We start from the raw sequence: 24,474 nt of genomic DNA on the forward strand, positions 1-24,474 counted from the left end.
TACTGCAATCATTCCTTGAATTGGTGTTTGTCTTGTGAGTCCTCGTTGCTTAGACAAATATCTCTCTCTTTGTTTCATGGCAGTTAACCTCTGAAATTGGGTTTGTCTTGTGAGTCCCTGTTGCTTGGACAAATACCTTTTGATACCACTCTGTTGGTACGAATCATGCTTTTCATCACTGTATGCCTCTCTCTCTCTCTCTCTCTCTCTCTCTCTCTCTCTCTCTCTCTCTCTCTATTTCTCGTGGTTCCGAACTACAATTGCTTTGACTTTCTCATTTCACAATGAGAATACGTAGGTACGAGGATGCGAATCCTTGGCAAGCATACTTCTAATTATTCCTCCTTCCGCCTTAGGGCACCACTCATATCTTTCACAATCCAGTATCTACCTTCGATCATAAATCGTTCACCCAATGACATATTCTTTCTTTGACATCGAAACACACTTTCTTTAGCATTCCATACATACCCTTTTAGGATGCCTAACGTAAAGTCCGCATTTCTACTTAGAGTTGTTTAGGACTGTACCCAAACACTTAATGAAATTCAGGTATCAGATATGAGATATCGAAGGTAATGTCACGACACTAATATCTGAACAACAAGTGAAATATAATCAGGATAAAAACAGAGAAATAATTTAAACAACGACACAAGCAATTGTTAACCCAGTTCGGTGCAAACACACCTACGTCTGGGGGCTACCAAGCCAGGAAGGAAATCCACTAAACAGAATTAGTTCAAAGACTCCCAGTAAACAACTTCAAGTTACAGTCTTTTCACCTAATCTCTACCCGTGTGACTTCTATCTAAGAACTCTTAGATATGAGACCCTACTCACTTCCCCTCAATCACAACAATGATACTAGAACAAATACAAAAAGAAAGAAGACACACTTCAAGGACACATACTTGATCTTGCTTAAAAGCTTCAATCAAGTAAACAAATACACTCGTACTTCAAAGCTTAGAGTGGACAAATTATAACACAAAACTCAGTCCAATTCATACATCAACAAGATGAATGAATGGCTCACAGTTCACAAGCTCACACAAGACTAAAATCCTAAAACTCTCTCACTTCATCGTTAGTATCTTGTGTGTTTAAAACAGGTTTTACATGGCCTTTAAATAGAAGCTTTTTGAATGGGCCTGGGCAGCATGAAACCCTAATTCTATTTTAATTGCGTATCTCCTAAGAAACAACAGTTAATCATTCCTTTTTGGAAAATAGAACATTCTGGTTTTAAATAGAATTACTCCTTGAATAACGCATGCAATCTCCACATAAGCACACAAAGATTTGCATGAAAAGCGCAACAACAAAACACATAACATTCAGACTAAATGTTCTATATGCACATGTCTTAACATCGGGTCTGACATCTTGGCTAACTCCTGCACAACCATATTTAAACAACTTGCAGGAAGCTGATATCACATGTCAAGACAACACGCGTGACATCTTGTGATAACACTAAGTTTTACCAAAATTGATGCCAACACATAGAACCAACAAACTCACCCTTTGGCAAATTTTGGCTAAAACATACATCAGATCACACGTTCACAAGAAATCAATCAAAGTATCAGCTCAGCAGCAGAAGTAAACATACAAACATTACTAGCAAAAATAGCAACTAGTAAACACACATGCGCTTGTGCTCAGAACACACCATCTCCCCCTTCAGCTAGACCATACCAAGCAGCAATCTGCTTCATACAGATAGAGAACCCCCCCCCCCCCCCCCCCCCCCCATGTGCCAAAGCCAAAACACACCAGAAAAGTTCTCCAAACATCATCTAGCTATAGCTACTTCTCCCCCTTTTTAGCCAAAAGAGACCAAAGAGGCAAAATAAATGTTTATTTAGTCATTAACCGAAATATCAAAAGTTAAAGGGTTACAAAACCAAGTACATAACCAGTTGTAAGCAAGCTGAGATACAAACCAACAAAACAGCAAAACAGAATTGCCAAAATCAAGAAAATCCATCACAACAAAAAAACCATCACATCAATAGGGACCAAAGTCAAAGGAGCTAATCAATAGAGCTTGAGCTTGCAGCTTCATCAGCATCAGAAACAGAATTGTCACTTGTCTCATCATTGTTTGCATACCTCTCACTAGAGGTGTGGGCTTCAGCTTCCTTAGCATGTTCAATATTTTCACCTTCATCCTGCTCCAAGCTTGCAATCAAGGCTTCCAACGATTGTTTCCTAGTTGTTGCTACCCTTATCCCTTCACCTAGCTCTTTGCAAGTCTCCTTAAGCTCAGCAATTGTTCCAACTTTTGAGGCTGGCTTTTTCATGGTAGATGTCATGACAATATCCTCGACATGACTGCCTTCAAACAGTTTATAGTGCACAAACAGAGCAGGTTTTCTTCTACTAGGTAAGTCATTAGAGCAGAGAATACCAGGTTGTTGATTTAGGATAATCCCACAGATCATAGAGGGAAAGGCAATAGGCAGCTTAACTGCATTAGTAGATGCATGCTTGATGATTTGTTCAAACATAAATCTACCATAGTCAAAATTCACTTTGGTTCCAACAACAAAAATAAACCTTCCAAGGGTATTAGCAATGGTTGAAATATGGTTGGTAGGGACCCAATTTGCAGCTCCTATTTTATGCAATATAGCATACTTGACAGTCAACTTCCTAGCAGGAAGATGTTTTTTAATAGGCCAACCTTTCACCTGCCTAGCTGTAATCTCTCTACAGACTTCATTGTCTGTAACTTCCAATTCACCTGCACCCCTAATTTTTCTTCCTAGGAAATTATTAATACTAGTGGGAGAGAATGTTATACACTTACCCCTCACAAACACCTTGCAGAACTCCTTAATGTTCTTATCAGCAATATCCTCAGGAATGTTGACAATGAATTCCTTAACTAAACCCTCATAGCATTGAGAGAACCCAGCCACAATCTTCAACAACCCAGCAACCTTTATCAGGTCCATGACCTCCTTGACATCAGCAACATCTTTTCCCAACTCCCTTTCCACAGCCACCCTTCTTTGAATCACAAATTTCCACTTGGCAGCTCCATCCTTAAGATGGAAAGAGATGTTATCCAAATGAAAAACAGGAACTTTAACAGGAGATTTCCTAGCAGTGGTTTTCTTCACAGGCGAGATGTCAAGGACATCTTCCTCAACATCCTCTTCAGACTCAGAATCTTCTCTGACATTCCTCTTCTTTACTTCAACCTTGCTCCAAGATTTAGAGGGACCAATACCAGCAGTCTTCTTAGTTTTTCTAGCTGACATAAGTTCAGCCACAGATCTTCCTTTTCGAGTCTTCATGCGTTTAGCCACACTTGGCTTTAGGTGATGAAGTAAACGTTCCTCTTGATCACCAGAGCTACCATCCTCTAGATCAATCACCACATTTGCATCATCATGCTTCTCAGAGTGGGAAGCATTGACAGTTTTAGATGCCACAAATTTTCTTTTATCAGACACAGTTTGCCCTAGAGAGCACAACCCTTCAGCAGCCATGTCCTTTTCAGAACTGGAGGAATTGTCATCCTTCTCACTATGTTGTTCAACCTCAGGAGAGGGGTACATTTTAGACAGGGAAGTAGAGACTCCTTTCACAGAATGTCCTTCATTAAGGATTCCAGTGACTAAGTTTCTTATAACACGATCAGTGTGGTGTATATCTTCCTTAGAATTAGTGGCGGGAGTTGAGCCAGAAGGGATACTAGAAATGTTACCTTGATTGAGGCATGCAGAAGCTGAGGCATCCATGGGTTGGTTCAAATCAATGGCCTCGCAGGGAATAACAGAGAGAGGAACAACATCTAGAATCTCATCATCGGGAATGTCCATGGGAGGAGCGCTAACCTTTTGAGTAGACTTAGTATTTTTTGAAGCAGAAGTATCTTGATGTTGTGACATTTTGGAGTTTTTCTGGAAAAAGTGCAGTTGCCCTAGCAGAGGTGTGTGAAGAAGGGGCAGGAAGATGGAAGAGTTGGAGTAGGTAGTGAGGTTATGGGGGTAGCGTGTGAAGACGTAATAGATGGTATTTCCAAAACTAGGTGATGATTTACCATAATGGGGGCGCTTTATTTTAGCCACATACACACTAATTTGCTTATTTTTTCCACTCCATATTAATTGCTACAAGTCTTCATAAATGCAAATCCCTAATTTTCCTCTCAGGACTTCAAACTGATTTGCATCAAAAGCCTTTGTAAAAATATCAGCTAACTGCATCATAGTAGCAACATGCTCTAAGACTACAATCTTATCCTCCATAAGTTCTCTAATAAAATGGTGACATATATCAACATGTTTGGTCCTGCTGTGCTGAATAGGATTCTTTGAGATGTTTATGGCACTCAGGTTGTCACAGTACAATGTCATGACATCTTATGAGACATTGTATTCAGTCATCATTTATTTCATCCACACCAGTTGAGAACAACTACTTCCAGCTACTATGTATTCAACTTTAGCAGTAGACAGAGAGACACAATTTTGCTTCTTACCGAACCATGATATTAAGTTGTTCCCCAAGAAGAAGCATCCTCCTGATGTGCTTTTCCTATCATCGGCACTTCCAGCCCAATCGGCATCACAATATCTAGACAACACAGATTCAGATCCATGAGTGTATAGCATCCCATAGTCACAAATGCCATTGACATATTTCATGATCCTTTTCACTTGGTTTATATGGCTCACCTTTGGTTCAACTCGATATCTAGCACAAACACCTACAACAAAAGAAATGTCAGGTCTGCTTGCTGTAAGATATAGCAGACTTCCTATCATGCTTCTGTAGAGACTTTGATCCACACTGACACCATTTTCATCTTTAGACACTTTCAGATGAGTAGGAGCAGGTGTCCTCTTGTGGCTTGCATTATCCATGCCAAACTTCTTAACAATATTCTTGGCATATTTACTTTGAGATAGAAAGATAGAATCTTCCATCTGCTTGACTTGCAGGCCAAGAAAATAGGTTAGTTCCCCAACAAGGCTCATTTCAAATTCAAACTGCATTTGCTCAACAAAATGTTGAACCATTTTACTTGACATCCCACCAAACACAATATCAACCACATAGATCTTAGCAACCACGAGCTTTCCTCCTTCATCTTTGAAAAATAAAGTCTTATCAATGCCTCCCTTCCTGTATCCATTGTCAATGAGAAACACTGTGAGTCTCTCATGCCAAGCTCTAGGAGCTTGTTTCAACTCATAAAGAGCTTTCCTCAACTTATACACATGCTTTGGAAAATTTGGGTATGTGAATCCCTTTGGTTGTTCAACATATACTTCCTCGTTCAAGTAGCCATTTAAGAAGGCACTTTTCACATCCATTTGGAACAGTTTAAACTTCAAAATACATGCCACTCCTAGCCATAATATAATGGACTCCAGGCGAGCTACAAGAGCAAATGTTTAATCAAAGTCAACTCCTTCAACTTGAGTGTATCCTTGTGCTACCAATCTTGCTTTATTTCCAATAAGCACACCTTTTTCATCAGATTTATTCTTGTAAACCAACTTTGTTCCAATAACATTTATTCCTTCAGGTCTTGGAACCAATTCCCATACTTCATTTCTCTTGAATTGGCCTAACTCTTCTTGCATGGCATTGATCCAGAATTCATCAGTTAAGGCTTCTTTAACATTCTTAGGCTCAATCTTGGACACAAAACAGGCGTGTGAGATCACTTCCCTTGATCTAGTGGTGACCCCTTTATTTGGGTCTCCTATAATGAGATCTTTAGGATGATCCTTCTGAATTCTGATAGAGGGTCCCTTATTAACTTTATCAGCTTCAGGTTCAGCTTGAGTGAACTCACTCTCACTACTTTTTTCCAGGAGATCAACTGGGGCATCATTCAGAAATGTTTCAACATCGTCTGTGACATCAGTCTCTTGATCATCAATAACAACATTGATAGACTCCATCATAACTTTTGTTTTGGAATTAAACACTCCAACGACTCTGCTGTTTGTTGAGTAGCCCAAAAATATTCCTTTATCACTCTTGGGGTCCATTTTCCTCCTTTGTTCACGATCAACCAGGATATAGCATTTACTACCAAACACATGGGAGTATTTGACAGTAGGTCTTCTTCCCTTCCAGACTTCATATAAAGTGGTTGAGGTCCCTTTTATCAAGGTTACTCTGTTGTGAACATAACAGGTCGTGTTCATAGCTTCGGCCCAGAAGTGGTAAGGCAACTTCTTAGCATGAATCACAGCTCTAGCAGATTCTTGGAGAGTTCTATTTTTCCTTTCCACCACACCATTTTGCTGAGGGGTAATGGGAGAAGAGAACTCATGACCAATCCCTTCAGATGAATAGAATTCAGCAAATTTACTGTTCTCAAATTCTTTCCCATGATCACTTCTGATTCTGATAACATAACTCTCTATTTCTCTTTGAAGTCTTTGGTAAAGATCTTTGAACACATCAAACACATCAGATTTTTCCCTTATAAAATTCACCCAGGTATATCTGGAGAAGTCGTCCACCACAACATAAGCATACCTTTTCCCACCAAGACTTTCCACCTGCATAGGTCCCATCAAGTCCATGTGGAGAAGTTCCAGCACTTTAGATGTGGTGTCATGTTTGATCTTCTGATGTGACATCTTTGTTTGCTTTCTAATCTGACATTCATCACATACTCTTCCTTCTTCAATCTTTAATTTTGGGATTCCTCTGACAACTTCAACAAATATGATCCTCTTCATTCCTTTAAGATGCAGATGACCCAGTTTTTGATGCCATAGTTTCGCTTCTTCTTCTTTAGCTAGAGCACATATGGATGAATAGCTAGTTTCTTGAGGAATCCACATATAGCAGTTGTCCTTAGATCTGACTCCTCTCATGATCACCTCATTTTTTTGCATTAGTAATCAAGCATTCAGTTTTTGTGAAGTTCACATTTAGACCTTGATCACATAGTTGACCGATGCTGATCAGGTTTGCAGTCAATCCTTTAACAAGCAGCACATTATCAAGGTTAGGAACTCCAGGGAGGTTCAACTTTCCAATCCCCTTGATTTCACCCTTTGCTCCATCACCAAAAGTTACATAGCTGGTGACATGGGATTGAAGGTCAACTAGTAGGTTTTTGTTTCCAATCATGTGTCTGGAGCATCCACTGTCAAAGTACCAATCTTCTTTGGCTGAGACTCTGAAGGAAGTGTGAGCTATCAAGTTGGTAGCACCAACCCTAGGAACCCACTGTTTTCTGTTAGCAGGGATGTGTTGTTTGGGTCTAGGTTGATGAGTAGGACTAGGATAACCATACAGCCTAAAGCAGAATGGTTTTATGTGACCACATTTCTCACAATAATGACATCTCCATCTTTGGTGTTTTCCTTTATGTTGTCTTTCCTTGTGATGTTGAGATACCTGATGTGACATCTTTGGTTTGCTACCAGTGGGACTACAGTTAGAAGAGGATTCATTGAACCCAAGGCCAGTCATGTCTCCTGCCATCTTTCCAGCCTGGAGGATTTTGTCTAAGGTGTCAGATCCATTGTTTAACATTCTGACATACTTTGTCATCTCATTCAGTTTGGAATTCAGGAACACAACTTCAATCTTCAACTTAGAGATGGTTTCTAAGTGTTCTGTCCTCTCAGTCTCTAGCTGAGTTAACAGTTTCTTCTGATTCTCCACTTGTTGACACACTTCTTCACTTCTGAAACACAACTTCCTGTAAGAAGTAGCTAATTGATCAAAGGTCAATTCATCATCACAGGAGTCTCCATCAGGATCCCATCTCCCAGTCAAGGCAGTCACAAGATTGGCAGATTCTCCTTCTGTTTCACTTTCAGAATTATCATCAGACCAAGTAGCAGCAAAACTCTTCTTCTGTTTCTTGAGATAGGTCCCACATTCAGCTCTAATGTGACCATACCCTTCACATTCATGGCACTGAATTCCTTTGCCATGTCTGGATTTTTCTTCAGATTTTGTTCTTCTTCCAGCATCATTGGGCCTACTGATGTCAAATGAGTTGTTCTTGACATTAGACTTTGACCTCACATCCATCCTCTTCAGGATTTTGTTGAATTGTCTTCCAAGTAACGCTAAATCGTTTGCCATATCTTCATCAGTATCCTGACTACTTTCTTCCTTTTTATCTTCAGTGTTTGACACAAAGGCTATGCTTTTGACTTTCTTTTCAGATCCATCACTCATTCCCAACTCAAATGTTTGGAGGGATCCAATTAGGTCATCCACTCTCATCTTGCAGATATCTTGAGATTCTTCTATGGCTGTCACTTTCATGGCAAATCTCTTGGGAAGTGATCTGAGAATTTTCCTCACAAGCTTTTCATCTGACATCTTCTTACCCAGGGCTCCTGAGGCATTAGCAATTTCAAGGATATTCATATGGAAGTCATGAATACTTTCATCTTCTTTCATCCTCAAATTCTCAAACTTTGTAGTAAGCTGCTGCAATCTAGACATCTTCACTCTAGAGGTACCTTCATGAGTGGTTTTGAGAATATTCCAAGCATCTTTAGCCACCTCACAATTGTTCACCAGTCTGAAGATGTTCTTATCCACCCCATTGAATATAGCATTCACTGCTTTAAAGTTTCCAAGAGCTAGTTCCTCCTCCTCCTTGGTCCATTCTTCCTCAGGCTTCTTATCAGTTGTAACTTCTTCATCCTTTGTAGTGAAAGGATGTTTCCATCCTGTTAGAACAACCTTCCAAGCCTTATTATCCAATGATTTCAGGAAGGCTATCATCCGAGGTTTCCAGTAGTCATAGTTAGATCCATCCAGAATTGGTGGTCTGTGCACAGATCCTCCGTCTCTATCCATAGTACCAGAAAGTAACATCCCAAGATCTCACCCAGAGCCAGAGCAGGATGCCTGCTCTGATACCAATTGAAATTCTGGTATCAGATATGAGATGTCGAAGGTAATGTCACGACACTAATATTTGAACAACAAGTGAAATATAAACAGGATAAAAACAGAGAAACAATTTAAACAGCGACACAAGCAATTATTAACCCAGTTCGGTGCAAACACACCTACGTCTGGGGGCTACCAAGCCAGGAAGGAAATCCACTAAACAGAATTAGTTCAAAGACTCTCAGTAAACAACTTCAAGTTACAGTCTTTTCACCTAATCTCTACCCCTGTGACTTCTATCTAAGAACTCTTAGATATGAGACCCTACTCACTCCCCCTCAATCACAGCAGTGATACTAGAACAAATACAAAAAGAAAGAAGACACATACTTGATCTTGCTTAAAAGCTTCAATCAAGTAAACAAATACACTCGTACTTCAAAGCTTAGAGTGGACAAATTATAACACAAAACTCAGTCCAATTCATACATCAACAAGATGAATGAATGACTCATAATTCACAAGCTCACACAAGACTAAAACCCTAAAGCTCTCTCACTTCATCGTTAGTATCTTGTGTGTTTAAAACAGGTTTTACATGACCTTTAAATAGAAGCTTTTTGAATGGGCCTGGGCAGCATGAAACCCTAATTCTATTTTAATTGCGTATCTCCTAAGAAACAACAGTTAATCATTCCTTTTTGGGAAATAGAACATTCTGGTTTTAAATAGAATTACTCCTTGAATAACGCATGCAATCTCCACATAAGCACACAAAGATTTGCATGAAAAGTGTAACAACAAAACACATAACATTCAGATTAAATGTTCTGTATGCACATGTCTTAACATCGGGTCTGGCATCTTGGCTAACTCCTACATAACCATATTTAAACAACCTGCAGGAAGCTGATATCACATGTCAAGACAACACGCGTAACATCTTGTGATAACACTAAGTTTTATCAAAATTGATGCCAACACATAGAACCAACACTTAATTCCTTCTTTTTTGGCTAATCACCTTATAGTGGCGGTCCTGCTAGTCCACATATCGGTTAAAGTTGTTTCCCTCTATGGTACAAATCCCATTTCTCTTATGGATTCCAATACACTTTCACCTTTCGATTTCAAACAATACTTCTTCAGTCACTTATCACCAAATATCCAGTTCTGTGACTTTGATCACTTCATTCCGTTCATCTCCATGATGCACTCATATTCTACCTTCATTCACTCTATGTGATATACCGGGTATCTTTGAGCCAAATACACGACCTCTTTGTGCTCCTTCTTGCGTCACCTTGTGAACCAAGAGATGTTTGAAACTGTGCTCAAACACCTATTTCTCCGTCTTTTCGGCATTACCCTATAGTGCCGGTCTTACTAGCCCACGTACTAGTAATAACCACCTTACTCTTGGGTTCACGTTTTCACCCCTTGTTGGAGTTCAAATCACAATTTTTTGGTTCAAACCATACCTTTGATCACACTTCTTTTCATCTCCCATCATTAGTTCTTTGAACTACGGAGCTCTGAATTCCTCATTACACTATGAGGATACGTAGCCATGAGGGTCTCAATCCTCACCGAACACTTTATTTATTTTCCTTCCTTTTCCCCTTATTCTTTTGCGAGTAATTTTAGATATAACACCCATTCGAGCGAGAAAAATCAAAACGGTTCCCATGGAGTACCATGGATGTTTGGGGTGCTAATACCTTCCCCTTTCATAACCGACTTTCTTACCCAACATATCTCTTTCCCCCCGATTTTATCGATATTTTCCTTTTCCTTTTGGAATATTTAAAGTTCGATGACGACTCTATAGTATGTTCGAGCGTGCGATACGTTGGGTATATTTCCGTTAGCTTCAATAACATAATGAAAGTCACTGGAAATTAAGGTTAAAATTGACAAAAGAGAATAAATAAGACACTGAAAGTGAAGTTAAATAACTAACTCCTAATATTTTTTTAGTTAAAATATTAGAGATGAACCGATGATTAGTTATATAAAGAAAAAAACTATAATTCCATAAAGTATAAACGGTTATCTTTGAAAGGTTTTTGAATAAAGCAATTTCCAAATAAAGAGTGAGTATATACTAAAATTCTTACAGTGATTATCCTGAGTGAGATTAAATTAAAATACATCTGAGATCATCCAACCAACTCTGTATAGCATCAATCTCTTCTCTGCCCCTTCTGTATCCCTCCAAGCCGCGTTAACTGGACCCCACATATCGTTGAACCCAGCGCAGCAACTATATTCCTTTCCTTTCCATCCCATGTTCTTTTGTTTTTTTTCTTCTTTTTTTTTCCCACAAATATACAACCCTTTCAACTCTCATTTCTCTAACTTCCTACATTTTTTTATTCTTTTCTTTATCACTCATTTAGTTCCAAAGATTCCACAAAATCTTCACAACCAGCTGGTTTTTATTTATTTTATCAAATTCTAGCAACTTGCAGAATTTCAACCTTCATTCATATATTCATAATTTTTTTTCTTTCTTCCTGCGGTGTGGGGTCCTCTTTTTGACAGCCTAATCAACAGCCTGGAAAAGGGTGTTTGCATTGCATTGCAACCACACTAAAAACTTCAACTTTCTTCCATTTTTCACTAATGCCTTTCACGTAATCTCTTTCAACTTTCATCACTTTCTTCAATTCGTCATTTTTGTGGCAACCCCTTTATTCTCATTTTGCTTCCTTCTAAGGTAAGTGTACATACATTTTAATCAACACCCTTTTTGAGTAAATTTATGTTTCTGTTGTGTGTTTTGTTTGGTTTTTGTGCATTGAATTTGATAGATCCGAGGTTGTTCTTCTTGCAGGTTGTTGTTTTTTTTCCCTTCAATTTTGTGGCTTTTGGGATTTGAAGTTAAGAGGGTATTATTGTAATTGCTTACAATCTGTTTATGGGTTGGTGTTGGTGAAGAATATTGGAGAGAAACCAAACTAACTACAGTGGTGATGGTAATGGTGGTGATGGTGAAACTTGTTTTGGTTGTTGTTACTATTATTGCATTTGTGGTGAATGTGTCATTTGCCTTATACACACCTCATGATAATTACTTAATTGCTTGTGGTTCATCTAAAAGTATTAATTTTCAAGATCGTGATTTTGTTCCGGATTCGCAACATTCTGCACTAGTGTTAAAAACTGGAAATTCGGTTGTTGTTGGTAGTTCCACAAATTCTAGTGTTGTTGTTCCATCTCCAATTTACCAATCAGCTAGAGTTTTCACTGATAAAGGTTCTTATAGATTTGAAGTTCAACCGGGTAGGCATTGGATTAGGTTATATTTTTATCCTCTTCCAAACACTAGCCATGATTTGACTTCAGCTTCTATAACAGTTGTTAGTGATGATTTTGTTCTGTTAAGGAACTTCAGTTTTAGAAATTATAGTGGTTCTTATTTGTTTAGAGAGTATGCTGTCAATGTAACCTCTGATACTTTGACTGTAACATTCATTCCTTCGAATGGTTCGGTTGCTTTTGTGAATGCAATTGAAGTTGTGTCAATGCCGGACGATTTGTTTGTTGATCAGGCATTGGCGCTTAGTCCGTTAGCGCCTTTTAGTGGCCTTTCAGAACTTGCTTTCGAAACTGTTTACCGTTTGAATATAGGAGGAACCTTGCTCACTGCTGAAAACGACACGTTGGGAAGGACTTGGGAGAATGATCAGAAGTATCTCCATGTGAACAGTTCGGTCACTAATGTCTCGACTAGCCCTTCCAGCATTAGGTATCGACCGGGTGTTACGGCTGAGACGGCGCCTAATTGGGTCTATGCAACTGCTGAAGCAATGGGGGATGCAAATGTAGCCAATTCGAATTTCAACATTACTTGGAGTTTTAATGTGGATCCGGATTTCTCTTATTTTGTTCGGCTGCACTTTTGCGATATTATTAGCAAGGCGATGAACACGTTAGTGTTCAATGTGTTTATAAATACGGATATAGCTATCGGAAGCCTCGACCTATCATCTTTGACTAATGATTTGGCTTTGCCTTACTATAAGGACTTTGTTTCTAATGCTTCATCGGGTAACACTTTGACGGTAAGTGTCGGTCCTGATACGATGGCAGACATTACAAATGCAACTATGAATGGATTGGAGATAATGAAAATCAGCAATTCATGGAAGAGCTTGGATGGACTTTCTTCGGTTGCGAGTCTGCTTCCTAGTTCAAAATCTAACAAGAACAAAATAGGAATAATTGTTGGTTCCGCTGCTGGTGCTGTCATTGCCTTAGCTTTTGTTGGTTTGTGTTTTTGCTTTTTGGTTAGAAGAAAGTCGAAGTCTCCACAAGAGGGTGGTCATTCATGGCTTCCATTGCCGTTATATGGAAATTCTCAGACCATGACGAAAATGTCAACAACTTCACAGAAGAGTGGAGGAACCGCAAGCTTCATTTCTTCGACGAATCTTGGAAGGTTCTTCACTTTCCAAGAAATCCTAGACGCAACAAACAAATTCGATGAGAAGCTTCTTCTCGGAGTTGGTGGTTTCGGCAGGGTTTATCAAGGAAACCTTGACGATGGTACCAATGTAGCTGTTAAAAGAGGAAATCCTCGATCCGAACAAGGTCTTGCTGAATTCCGAACCGAAATTGAGATGTTATCCAAGCTCCGCCATCGTCATCTTGTGTCTCTAATTGGGTATTGTGATGAGAGGTCAGAAATGATTCTTGTCTATGAATACATGGCTAATGGTCCCCTCAGGAGTCATTTGTATGGAACAGACCTGCCACCTCTGTCATGGAAACAAAGACTTGAAATTTGCATCGGCGCAGCAAGAGGCCTTCATTATCTCCACACCGGTGCATCACAAAGTATTATTCACCGAGATGTAAAGACAACAAATATCCTTTTAGATGATAGCTTTGTTGCTAAAGTTGCTGACTTCGGCCTCTCCAAAACCGGTCCTGCACTCGATCAGACTCACGTGAGCACGGCCGTTAAAGGTAGTTTCGGTTATCTTGATCCAGAATACTTTAGAAGGCAACAACTCACAGAGAAATCCGATGTTTATTCATTCGGAGTAGTTTTAATGGAAGTGCTATGCACAAGACCGGCTTTGAACCCTGTCCTCCCTAGGGAGCAGGTTAATATAGCCGAGTGGGCAATGAACTGGCAGAAGAAAGGAATGCTTGATCAAATCATGGATCAACAACTTGTCGGAAAGGTCAATCCTGCTTCACTTAAGAAGTTTGGGGAGACGGCCGAGAAGTGTTTGGCTGAATATGGAGTGGATAGACCATCAATGGGAGATGTTTTGTGGAATCTCGAATACGCTTTGCAGCTACAAGAAACCTCATCAGCACTCAGGGAACCTGAAGATAACAGCACAAACCACATAACCGGGATTCAGTTGACACCACTTGAGAATTTTGATAACAGTGTTAGTATGATTGATGGAAGCAACTCTGTCACAGACGACGATGGTGAAGACGCTGCTACGAGTGCAGTCTTCTCACAATTGGTAAATCCACGTGGAAGATGAGTTCTTTTTCGTGTATCCGTGATTCTGGCCATAGGTTGTTAAGTATAACGGCTTTTCTGGCCTGTGACTAAATTTAAAAGTCCTGCTTGATGAATGAAAGGTTATTTTCTGTTACATTATATCACATTTGTTTCCTTTTTGTTTTTTTGCCTATAAGCAAGTTACTATATAATATTTGAGCAATTAGCTGACTAGAAATTGTATGTAAGTTACTATAAGGTTCTGTTGTACTTTGTATAAGAGTTCTTCTTTCACTTTACAATAAAAGTTCTTTAGAAAATGAATCAACTGTTGAAAAGGTACTGCTTCTGATAATGTAATTTGCTTTTCTCTTTTTTCATACAAGTTTTTCTGCCAAATATTGGTTGTCTCTTATTTCAGAATACTTAAGCTATAAGCTCTTTTCAGACTTTTTTATATATCAATATACAAAAACAGATTCCAATACAAGATGTTTTCATAATTTCAAGTTTCAACAATGATCTTGATCTTATGCGTGATATCATAATGTATGAATGAGGAAGCAGACATCGGACACAACATTGACACCGACACCGACACCGACACATCGATATTGGTAATAATTTAAAAAAATGAATAAATCGAAGGTTATCACAAGTGTCAATGTCGCGTCGGTGTCTGACAGTGACAAGAACGCGTTTTTTTCAAAAATGTCGGTGCTACAAAAGGAGTGTAATCACATGATTCAATCATTTATAAGCAAACAAATTAGTACATTTCTTATTCAAAAGGAAATATGGTTACAAAACAAAAATATTTTGGCCACTCAGTACAACCCACAAAACAAATTTTCTCAGAGTTACAACAAATCATAATAAGAAAACAATGGAAACCGCCAAACTTATCTTCTGCAAACTATACCATTACCACTGCTGGCACCTCCAGTGCAATCCATCATACCATATTCAATAATCTCCAATCCTTCCTGCTCAGAATCTTTAGCAGAAGAGAATATGCAAGCATTACAGTTGGTTGAAACAAGCGACGTGGTTCTGTACTTGTCTTCCCCTCCAACAACCGGCATTGCCACGCCTGGCTTTGCCGGATTTTGAAAATCGGGCTGATAAGTTCTACCAAGAACACCTTCTACTTTGGACGATAAACCATAGAATTTAAACTGAACTTCCAAATGAGGAAAACAATCGTCATCAGGAATCTGATAGTTATGGATTCTACTGTCCTCCTTGGTCACAGGCACCACATTGACAGATATTTCGACAACTTCTGGGATTGTAACCATCACACCGTTCTCGTTCGATGTTCTCTCAACTCTAAGTTGATTTTCCTCAGATTGCCACGTAGAAAGATGACCTTCTGGGATTACGAGTTCCTTTCCGTCGTAAGAGAGCTTCAAATGGTCAACTTCATCATCCCAAACTGTTGATGGAGTGGCCTCAACAGAAAAGTTGTGAGAATCGAAGAGAACTCCTAATGCTTGAATCCAAGTATAATCCCTCGGTCTCCCTTTCGGCCTAAGGCCGATAAAACGAGCATTGATTTGAAGGTTGACATCAGATACCAAGGTGAAATGCTCATTCCTCCTTCCATGAAAGTAGAAAACAATGCCATCCGCGCCAACGAACCGAGGGTCCAAGCATGCAGATCCACGGCCGTTACAATTTGGTTTGCGACCTGTTGACATCCAATCCAATATATGATTAACACTATTAGATTTATCATAACAAAATGCTAAACCAAAAAACCTATGCAAATATATCATGTATTAAACATAAATATTCTTACTTTTGCACTGAGTTTTGCATACAGGAGAATCACAAGCAAGATAGCAAACTTTGTCTCTCGAGTTAGCTGGCGATTTCGAAGGGCATTGAGAAGGGCAAGGTAGTTTCTTGAGAAAACAAGGGCTCCAACTGCTTGTGCATGTCTGAGTATCTACATAAGTCTGCTTAATACTCACGCATGATGATACAAACACAGATAATAACAGAACAAATATTAAGCATTTATTGCGTAACACATTCATGATGAATCTCTATTATTTGTTAGATACAATGAAAGATCAATGTGGCCTCTCCTTATATACTATTATAGGCTAATAGAAAACTCACCAAGTGGTTATTTTTGTAGTGATTTTAACATGAACGTGAGTGAGAGTAGGATGAATAGTTTGAATTGTGTTTAGCATCTTTTACATTGTCAAAACAATTACAATATAGCAAAGAGGTAGTGGAAGTTGACTTTTTGGTTTAGAATGAAGACAAAAGCTTGTATACAGAGATTGTATTGACTTTTACATGTTATTCATGTTCAACCATGAAAGGTGGAATAATATGATTTTCTTTAAGTATGAAATTATGAGAAAATAAAGTGAAATTGTAAAAGTACAAGACATTGAGTGTGTAAATTTGGTGTGGAAAAAAACATGTTTTTGTTTTAAATTTCCTATCAACCTACATTCCAACTAAAGTGTTACGTGATGTAGTTGTCAAAATATTTAAAATAAGAAACTACTAGCAAACTTGGATCGTTGTGTCACTTATAAGTTTTAGTAGAGGCTCATGTGGTGTGTTTTTCTATTTCTTACTTTTCTCTCTCTCTCTCTCTTCATGTTTTAGTAATTTGGAGTTGGTTGACATGTAAATGAATCAATCTTAATTATTAAACTCTATAAATATTCTCTAAAATGCTATATGTTTTTTTTCTTCATAATTAGTCAATAAGTCTCTTTAACTTTAAACGAAGTTTCACTTTGATTCACTAATTAAAAAATGTTACGTAATGGTCCCTTAACTTCTTTTCTGTTAAATTATTTGGTCTCTCCCGTTAGTTTGGATGGAAAAACATTAACTATAACTAAGGTGGCATGCCAGGTATGCAAACAGTACAGTGAACACTCAGCTGCTGTGTTATAAACGGTTTATGGTTCGTGGTTTCCTATTCCTCATCTTCCTTCTTTGTTTTTCACTATTCATCCATCTTCCATTAGTCCTTGGCTTCCTATTCTTCCATCTTTCATCATGTTCCTTTTTCTTCTCCAAATTACGGTAAAATCACCATCTTCCATCTTCCATCAGTGCTTCAATGTCAAAGAATGCAAGTAATGCTTCAATGTCAAACAACCAAAGCTTTGGTACATATGAATTTGTGTTTTGTTGAAACAAGAGAATGAAGTGTTTTTACCAAGATGAAAAGTGTTCTTCGTACTGTTAGTGATGTGAACAATATCAACTATGGGAGAAAATTTTAGGGTTGTAGAAATTACAGAAATCACATGGATAAGGGTTATAATTTTTTCAAGTGGTTAGATGATGAATTTGTTGATGAAAGGGATTTGAAGCTTGAAAGACAAAAGAAGAAAAATTAACAAATTGAAAAATGAGGTTATCCACACTAAAGGATGATTGAAAATGTCCATTGTGCTTGAGATGTTGAGCTTAGGGTTGAACCTTGTGTTTGTAACAATGTATTTCAATTAAGATTAGGGTAATTCAGTGTTCTATTTTCACATTATGAATGTACTCTTCTGTTGGTTTAATGAAGAATGTTATTGTTTGTTTTAACACATCAGCAATGTTTGTTCATTATTCTCTTTTTTAACACTGATACATAACTGGTATATAAATTTTGGAACATAATATAACCTGTGAAACATGAAGCTAAACAATATTCAACAATAGAAGGTCATTATAAGGCATATCTATAACATTCCAAAAAGTGATACAAAAAGGCATTATAAGTCATTGTCAGTAAGCCATTATAAGACATATTAATAACATTATAAAAAGGCATTATAAGGCATATCAGTAAGTCATTATAAGACACATCAATAACATTGCAAAAAACATTATAAGTCATGCCAGCAAGCTATTATAAGGCATAAAAATCATCACAATAAACATCAAGGTTGACTTGAAACATGCTTCCCACCCTTTTGAAGTTTTTTTTTCTTTTTGGATGGTGGCTGACTTGAAATGGTGTGGTGGCTGACTTGAAACAGATGTTTGTGGTTGTGGTAGTTTACATGTGGCCTTATTGTGACCATTCTTGTGGAAACGATTGCACTTAATTCCATATTTTTCCCGTTTCAAGTGTGACTCATCCCTCACCATTTCTCCATCTTTTATATTCCTCTTTTTCTTGGGCCTTTCAGGTTGTCTCTTGATTGGTGGTGGCTGGAGATCAGCAACATCAAATTTTGTCCACAAAGCTTTCATATTAACTGGATAAATAACTGGTGCATAACAAGCTTCATAGAGTTCATTCTCATAGCAGTCAGGTACAAAATCATCAATTTATAAATGTTGATCCTTCATGCATGACATTGCATGAACATGGCAGCCCTGTCAGCATCCACATTCTACATGAGCATTCTTTCTTGAAAAGATTGACAACATAATTTTCTTCATTGAGTGACATATTCCTAACCTCGTAGTCATATTGACCTACACGCCTGTAAAACACGATGAGTATTCAACATAAGCCAATCTAATGTTAGCCAATTTAGTATTCAACATAGGCATTTAACAAAGTAAAAGGACAATAAATTAATAATTACTTCACAATTCAATGATTTGTTTTATGTGATTCCATTTCCATCCTCTTTTAGATGTTTGGTAGTATTGTGCCTTCATATTTGCCAATATTTTGCCTATTTGATTCTCATCTCTGCATTAGATACACTTTAATTTCTTCAAGCATTACCACAATTGGATTGACTCTAGCAGCTATAAAGACAAAGTTGAATGCCTCAGACATATTATTGATCAAAGTGTCACAACTTGTACTTATCATGAACCTTGATTTGTTCCATAATCTTGGTGGAATATTGATGAGATGTTTGAATGCCTCTTCATTAACTCCATTTATTTCAAGCATTATTTTCTCTCAAGCATTCACATGACTTGCAATTGCAGCCCTCCACATCAATTCCTTCAGTTTTAGGCCAAAGAAGTTGCTATATAAATGCCTGCAACAATGAAGGGACTTAAATAAAACATACTTAAATAATGCAAACAGTTTATACAAACTAGTATCAAACTTAATTAATGCACACATTTTATACAAATAAAGGTATACCTAACATAAAATCTTTGGTCAACATTACCAAGTAGCTCCTCAATAGCTGGTAACAAACCCTGCAATCAAAAAGTTTTTTGTTAGATGGATATAACATTTGGTGATATTTAAATAATTGTGAAATAAGCAGAATTCAAGGTGAGAGTTAACCTTTTGTTGATCACTTATGAAGATATAGGTTTTGCACAATCTGACTCCTCCCAAAATAGTTGTCAATAATTCTAAAAACCAGTTCCATGAATCTTTAGTTTCACCCTCAACAACAACTTATGCAATTGGAAGCATTTGGTCATTTGGGTCCCTCCCAATGGCAGCTAGTATTTGTACACCATAGTATCCCTTTAAGAAACATCCATATATTTCTATAAAGGTCATCACTTGAAAAAATTTCCCTTGCAAGCTTTAGAGCATATATACATCCTTTGAAAGTGAGGATTCATTTTCCTCTCAAGGTGTTCACTATTTTCCTCTTCTTCTTGAAATGGCTTACTTGTAATTTTAACAGTTGATCTTGGGTTTGCCCTTAATAGTTCATGACCATAATCATGGATCCTTCTATATTTCTCCCTAAATGAACCATCCACAATGTCAACAGCAAGTGCCTTTGCTTTATATGCAAGTGTCTTGTTGATTCCCACATTCCATTTTTCATGTGTTTTCTCCATATTATCACTCAACTTCAAATATTGATTCTCTCTAACACTGCTCTGAATCTTTTTGCCTAACCACTTGAAATTTATGAACCTAATCTTATAATCCCTACTACATGTATGTTTGTCCACTATTGTCCTCAATTGCCAAGTTTCTTGACCTTTTATATTTGCACAGTATGCCTCCCATAGACAACCATCCTTGCACTTCACTCTCATCCTCCTTTTGTCATTTTTCTTAAATTTCAAATTTTTTCTTGAATGTATATCATAGGTTTTTATAGCCTCCTTAAAGTCATCATTTGTAGCAAAATAAGTCCTTATCTTCTATTTGTAGTCTTTCATATTTTTGGAAGCTTGAAGGTTATAAAAGCATCCTTTATAATCTCATCATTATCACTATCATACTCTTTAATGTCACTTAATCCTCTTAAATTTTCCTTTAAGACCTTACCTTAATTCACAGCATCAAGTGAACCACTCCATTCACTTATCCTTCCATATTTCCTTTGCTTTTTGCCTTACCATTTGCCTTACCCTTTGTCCTACCCTTTTTGCCTTGTCATTTGCCTTGCTCACTGCCTTTCCATATATACTCACTTCGTCATCATCAACTACTATCTCTCTATCAATTCCTATATCATTTTCTGAATCTTCAAAATTGACATCCAAAGCATTGTCTTCACTACCCTTTACCTCCACATCCACTTCTGCTTCCACTACCTCATCTTCTACCTAGTTACAATTAACTCCCTCAACTTCTACCTAGTTACAATTGAGTCCCTCATTGGTCCCTATATTCTTCTCAATGTCACAGTTTGTCCCTTTATCACCCACATTAGTCCTCATATTAGTTTCATTAACTCATAAGTCAACTCCCACATTTGTACTCTTTTGCACCACATTGGTCCCCACATCTGTTTCATTAACTCCTAAGTCAACTCCCACATTTGTACTCTTTTGCACCACATTGGTGTCCACATCAGTTTCATTAACTCATAAGTCAGCTCCCACATCCACAACAACTTCACCATGTAATTCTAATGAAAGAATCGGTTCAACAATAATATCAAACTATGAAACAGGATGAGTAACATATAAATGACATCCCCAGTCATTACTGCAATTGTTTTCATCCTCTTAGTTCCCTTGTCATCCTCCAACAACACAATATCACAAGCATTCATTTCATCGTAATACCATAGTTTATCTGTAGTTGGATAACCTAAATCTTTTAACTTGCATACAATTTCAAAGTAACTCCAATAATTCGGATCAACATCTCAAATGGTCTCTAACCCGTTATACCCTGACTTTTGAAGTTATCAAACTCCCTAAAAAACTCACCAGAATGATGAACAACACACTTAACCATTTTCTCCATTACCTATTCAACCTACATAAGATAACAGAACTACTAAGGAAGATGGCTAAAGAAAAAAGTTCATGTTTTTAGTAGGTTACAAGTGAGAAATCATACCTTATTCATATAGCTTCGTTATCTTCTTCTGTGGAACTATTGTTGTTATCGTCTTCAATGGAATTGTTGGTATAATTATGTTGTCGTCTTCGTTTGTCCTAACCTTTCAGCTTTGTGCCTTTCTTATTTAAGTTCACAAATTTACAACAATATTAAAATAAATAAATTCCACATCAGATATAAATAGTCCAGTATGACATATTTTAACATTTTCTCAATAGAAACTAATAGAAAGGACCAAATAGTTTAACGGAAATGAAGTTGAGAGACCACTATGTAACGATTTTTAGTTAGGGGATCAAAGCGAAATTTCTTATAAAGTTAAAGGACTAAATGATGCACTAAGCCTATTTTTTTGTCAAATAGTCTAGTGGTTGAAATTTATTTTTTAAGGGTGAACAAGTGGGATGTCAGAGGTTCGAACTCACATCCATAAATTTGATGTCCTTATATAACTATCAACTGAGTTGACCTAACTTGACCAACTAAGACACTATAAATGAATCAATCTTAATTTTGAATAAATCCATAACATTAAATTTCTTTTCGAATAGGTTTATACAAGTATATTTAGATGATCTAAGGGACAACATATTCGTCAATGAGATATAAATCTATTAGTAGATTATTCTAACTATAATCATATCCAATTAACATAATTGTATTAATACAATGACTCGTCCACTCTAAGTAATTTTTAAAAAACACTTTAATTCTTTAAATATTTCATGATTAAAATTATAATAAAATAGTTTTGCAATACTTAAAATAATCTTTAAATAAAGAAAAGAGTTTAAATTCAGACTATATATGAACAATTGTAAGAGATATCCAATAATTTAGTTTTAAAGTATTTGAAATTATTGAGAAGATTCTCAATTATGTATTCCATAGATAATATCAAATAGTACCACACACATCGAATTTACTTTTCTCTCCGTAGGCCAAATGATGAGCTGATATGGCATTGTGTAAAGAATGGTTGTTATTCTGTTCGATCTGCCTACCATGGGCTACAACATGATCTGTTGAGCAAGAAACCGGGTCCCTCTAGTGTGTCCTATCAGCAGGTTTGGAAGAAAATTCTGGTGCAGTCTGATGCTTTGACTGTGATTGATTGTATGAATGAATTCCATTAGCACCTTGGCTGCTCTAGAGTTCATTGCTAGTGATATTAGAACTTTACTTGCTAGTTTTAATATTGATGGGGATCACCCCAATTAAATACCATAGTTGGTTATTAGTACTTGTTGCATGAGAAAGATTCATTGTTCATCATAAAAACTCTTATGTCTATGTAGGTGAAAGAATGTGTAAAGAAAAGCAAAAGTGTAAAAAAATGAACAAACATGCTTAACATAATAAGACGGGCTAAAAGAATCAAAAGCAGAGAGCAATGGAAATTAACCGAGCAGATTTAGAAAAATACTTCCTTCCACCTTTAGAAAAATACTTTCTCCCACCTAATTTATAAATAAATATGTGACCTTAAATATAAATAAATGTCAATAAATTTAATATCTATTTAATATTTTTATTTTAAAATTGTTTCTGTATTAATTATTTTATATTATTATAGATGGAAATTTAATTAGAAATATATTAGTAATTGTGTTATATCTTTTATATAAAATAAAAAAAAATTAAAGAGACTTAACTATCATTTATAATAATTGTAAAAATTATCCTTTTTGTTTATAAATCAGATCGGAATAGTAAATTTTTCTTTGTATTTTAAAAAATGAATTTTATGAAATGAATTTTTAAAATATTATAAATTTTATTATTTTCGTTTTTATTAAATTAAAAGACTAATTTTGAAATCCTATAAAATAAATATATATTATTAAAGATCAAAACATAGCGAAATCATAATTCTTTCAAAACATTGTATTTCAAAATTGATTTTTATGAAAATTTATTTGAAATAACTTCAAAATTAAGTAATTTTTTGACATTTTGATATTCAATTTTTTTTTCAATAAAATGATATACTATAAAAATAATTATTCAAATCAAATTTTTATTTGAAGCTTTTTATCAAAAAAATTTTTTATAAATATTTACACAAAATTATGTTACACTATAAAACTTTTTTTTTTAAATCTCAAATAAACAGGCTAAAAAAATTCAAGAGAATTAAGGCAGTTTCCCTTTCAATAGATTTTGGCTTCCTTACACTACAATGAAATCTCAAAATTGCTTAGTGTGTTTGAAGGACGAAATTAATTTTTTTTAAGAAATTTAAAATTTTAAACAATTCAAAATTTTTAATTAAAATTCATTTATTTTTAAATTTATTTATTTGAATAAAGTATTGAAATAAATCATTATTAACCTTTTGGAATTATTTTTATGAATTTTAAAGTTTTAGGGCTAAATTTTAAATTTTAAAAATGGGGTGAGAATTGAAGTCACTGGTGTGAAATTGAGTAATCAAACACGGTGTGAATTTGATTTTGTGAGACAAATAACAATGACAATCAATTAAATATTTTAAAAAAAATTAATTTGTCAAACAATGTAACAAATCTGCAAAATCAAGAATAAAATACAGAACATTACACACAAAATTTATTTACTCAGTTCGATTAATTAATTCGATCTATTATGAGGGAGAGAGAAGTTCTTCGTTGCACTATAATTTAAATTTTTTAACAAGATATTATAAAATGAGTTACAAGAAAATTACCTAAGAACATCTCTTATTTTCTAACAAGGTGTTTCCCAATCTCTCTTCCACTCAATATATGAATAGCTCAACCTCAATGTGTTTATAAGTATTCTTCAATTTCTTTAAATTCATAAAACAATGAATCCTAAAAACCACCCTCTTTGTCTCTCTAAGTTTCTCTCTTTTGAAAACTTCATATTTTTCAGCATGTAAAAAAAGACTGAAAAACATCTT

At 36.2% G+C, this 24,474-nt stretch overlaps 3 protein-coding genes across 3 annotated transcripts; 1 reads left to right on the forward strand and 2 right to left on the reverse strand.

The window, feature by feature from the left end:
* Positions 1 to 2,042: 2,042 nt before the first annotated feature.
* LOC127082064 (uncharacterized) lies at positions 2,043 to 3,911 on the reverse strand. The gene is made up of 3 exons (XM_051022285.1): positions 2,906 to 3,911; positions 2,528 to 2,776; positions 2,043 to 2,299 (listed from the first exon to the last, which is right to left on the reverse strand). Exons 1-3 carry the CDS (start codon positions 3,909 to 3,911, stop codon positions 2,043 to 2,045), a joined length of 1,512 nt encoding a protein of 503 aa, XP_050878242.1.
* A 7,106-nt stretch (positions 3,912 to 11,017) lies between these two features.
* Positions 11,018 to 14,662, forward strand: LOC127086398 (receptor-like protein kinase THESEUS 1). Its single transcript, XM_051027155.1, has 2 exons — positions 11,018 to 11,584; positions 11,702 to 14,662. The coding sequence occupies exon 2, from the start codon at positions 11,841 to 11,843 to the stop codon at positions 14,376 to 14,378; it is 2,538 nt and encodes an 845-aa protein (XP_050883112.1). The 5' UTR covers positions 11,018 to 11,584; positions 11,702 to 11,840; the 3' UTR covers positions 14,379 to 14,662.
* Positions 14,663 to 15,197: 535 nt separating this feature from the next.
* Positions 15,198 to 16,515, reverse strand: LOC127086399 (uncharacterized). Its single transcript, XM_051027156.1, has 2 exons — positions 16,143 to 16,515; positions 15,198 to 16,031 (listed from the first exon to the last, which is right to left on the reverse strand). The coding sequence occupies exons 1-2, from the start codon at positions 16,381 to 16,383 to the stop codon at positions 15,241 to 15,243; spliced, it is 1,032 nt and encodes a 343-aa protein (XP_050883113.1). The 5' UTR covers positions 16,384 to 16,515; the 3' UTR covers positions 15,198 to 15,240.
* Between the last annotated feature and the right edge of the window lie 7,959 nt (positions 16,516 to 24,474).

Source organism: Lathyrus oleraceus, chromosome 5 (genome assembly GCF_024323335.1).
Source record: "Lathyrus oleraceus cultivar Zhongwan6 chromosome 5, CAAS_Psat_ZW6_1.0, whole genome shotgun sequence".
Taxonomy (NCBI): Eukaryota; Viridiplantae; Streptophyta; class Magnoliopsida; order Fabales; family Fabaceae; genus Lathyrus; species Lathyrus oleraceus.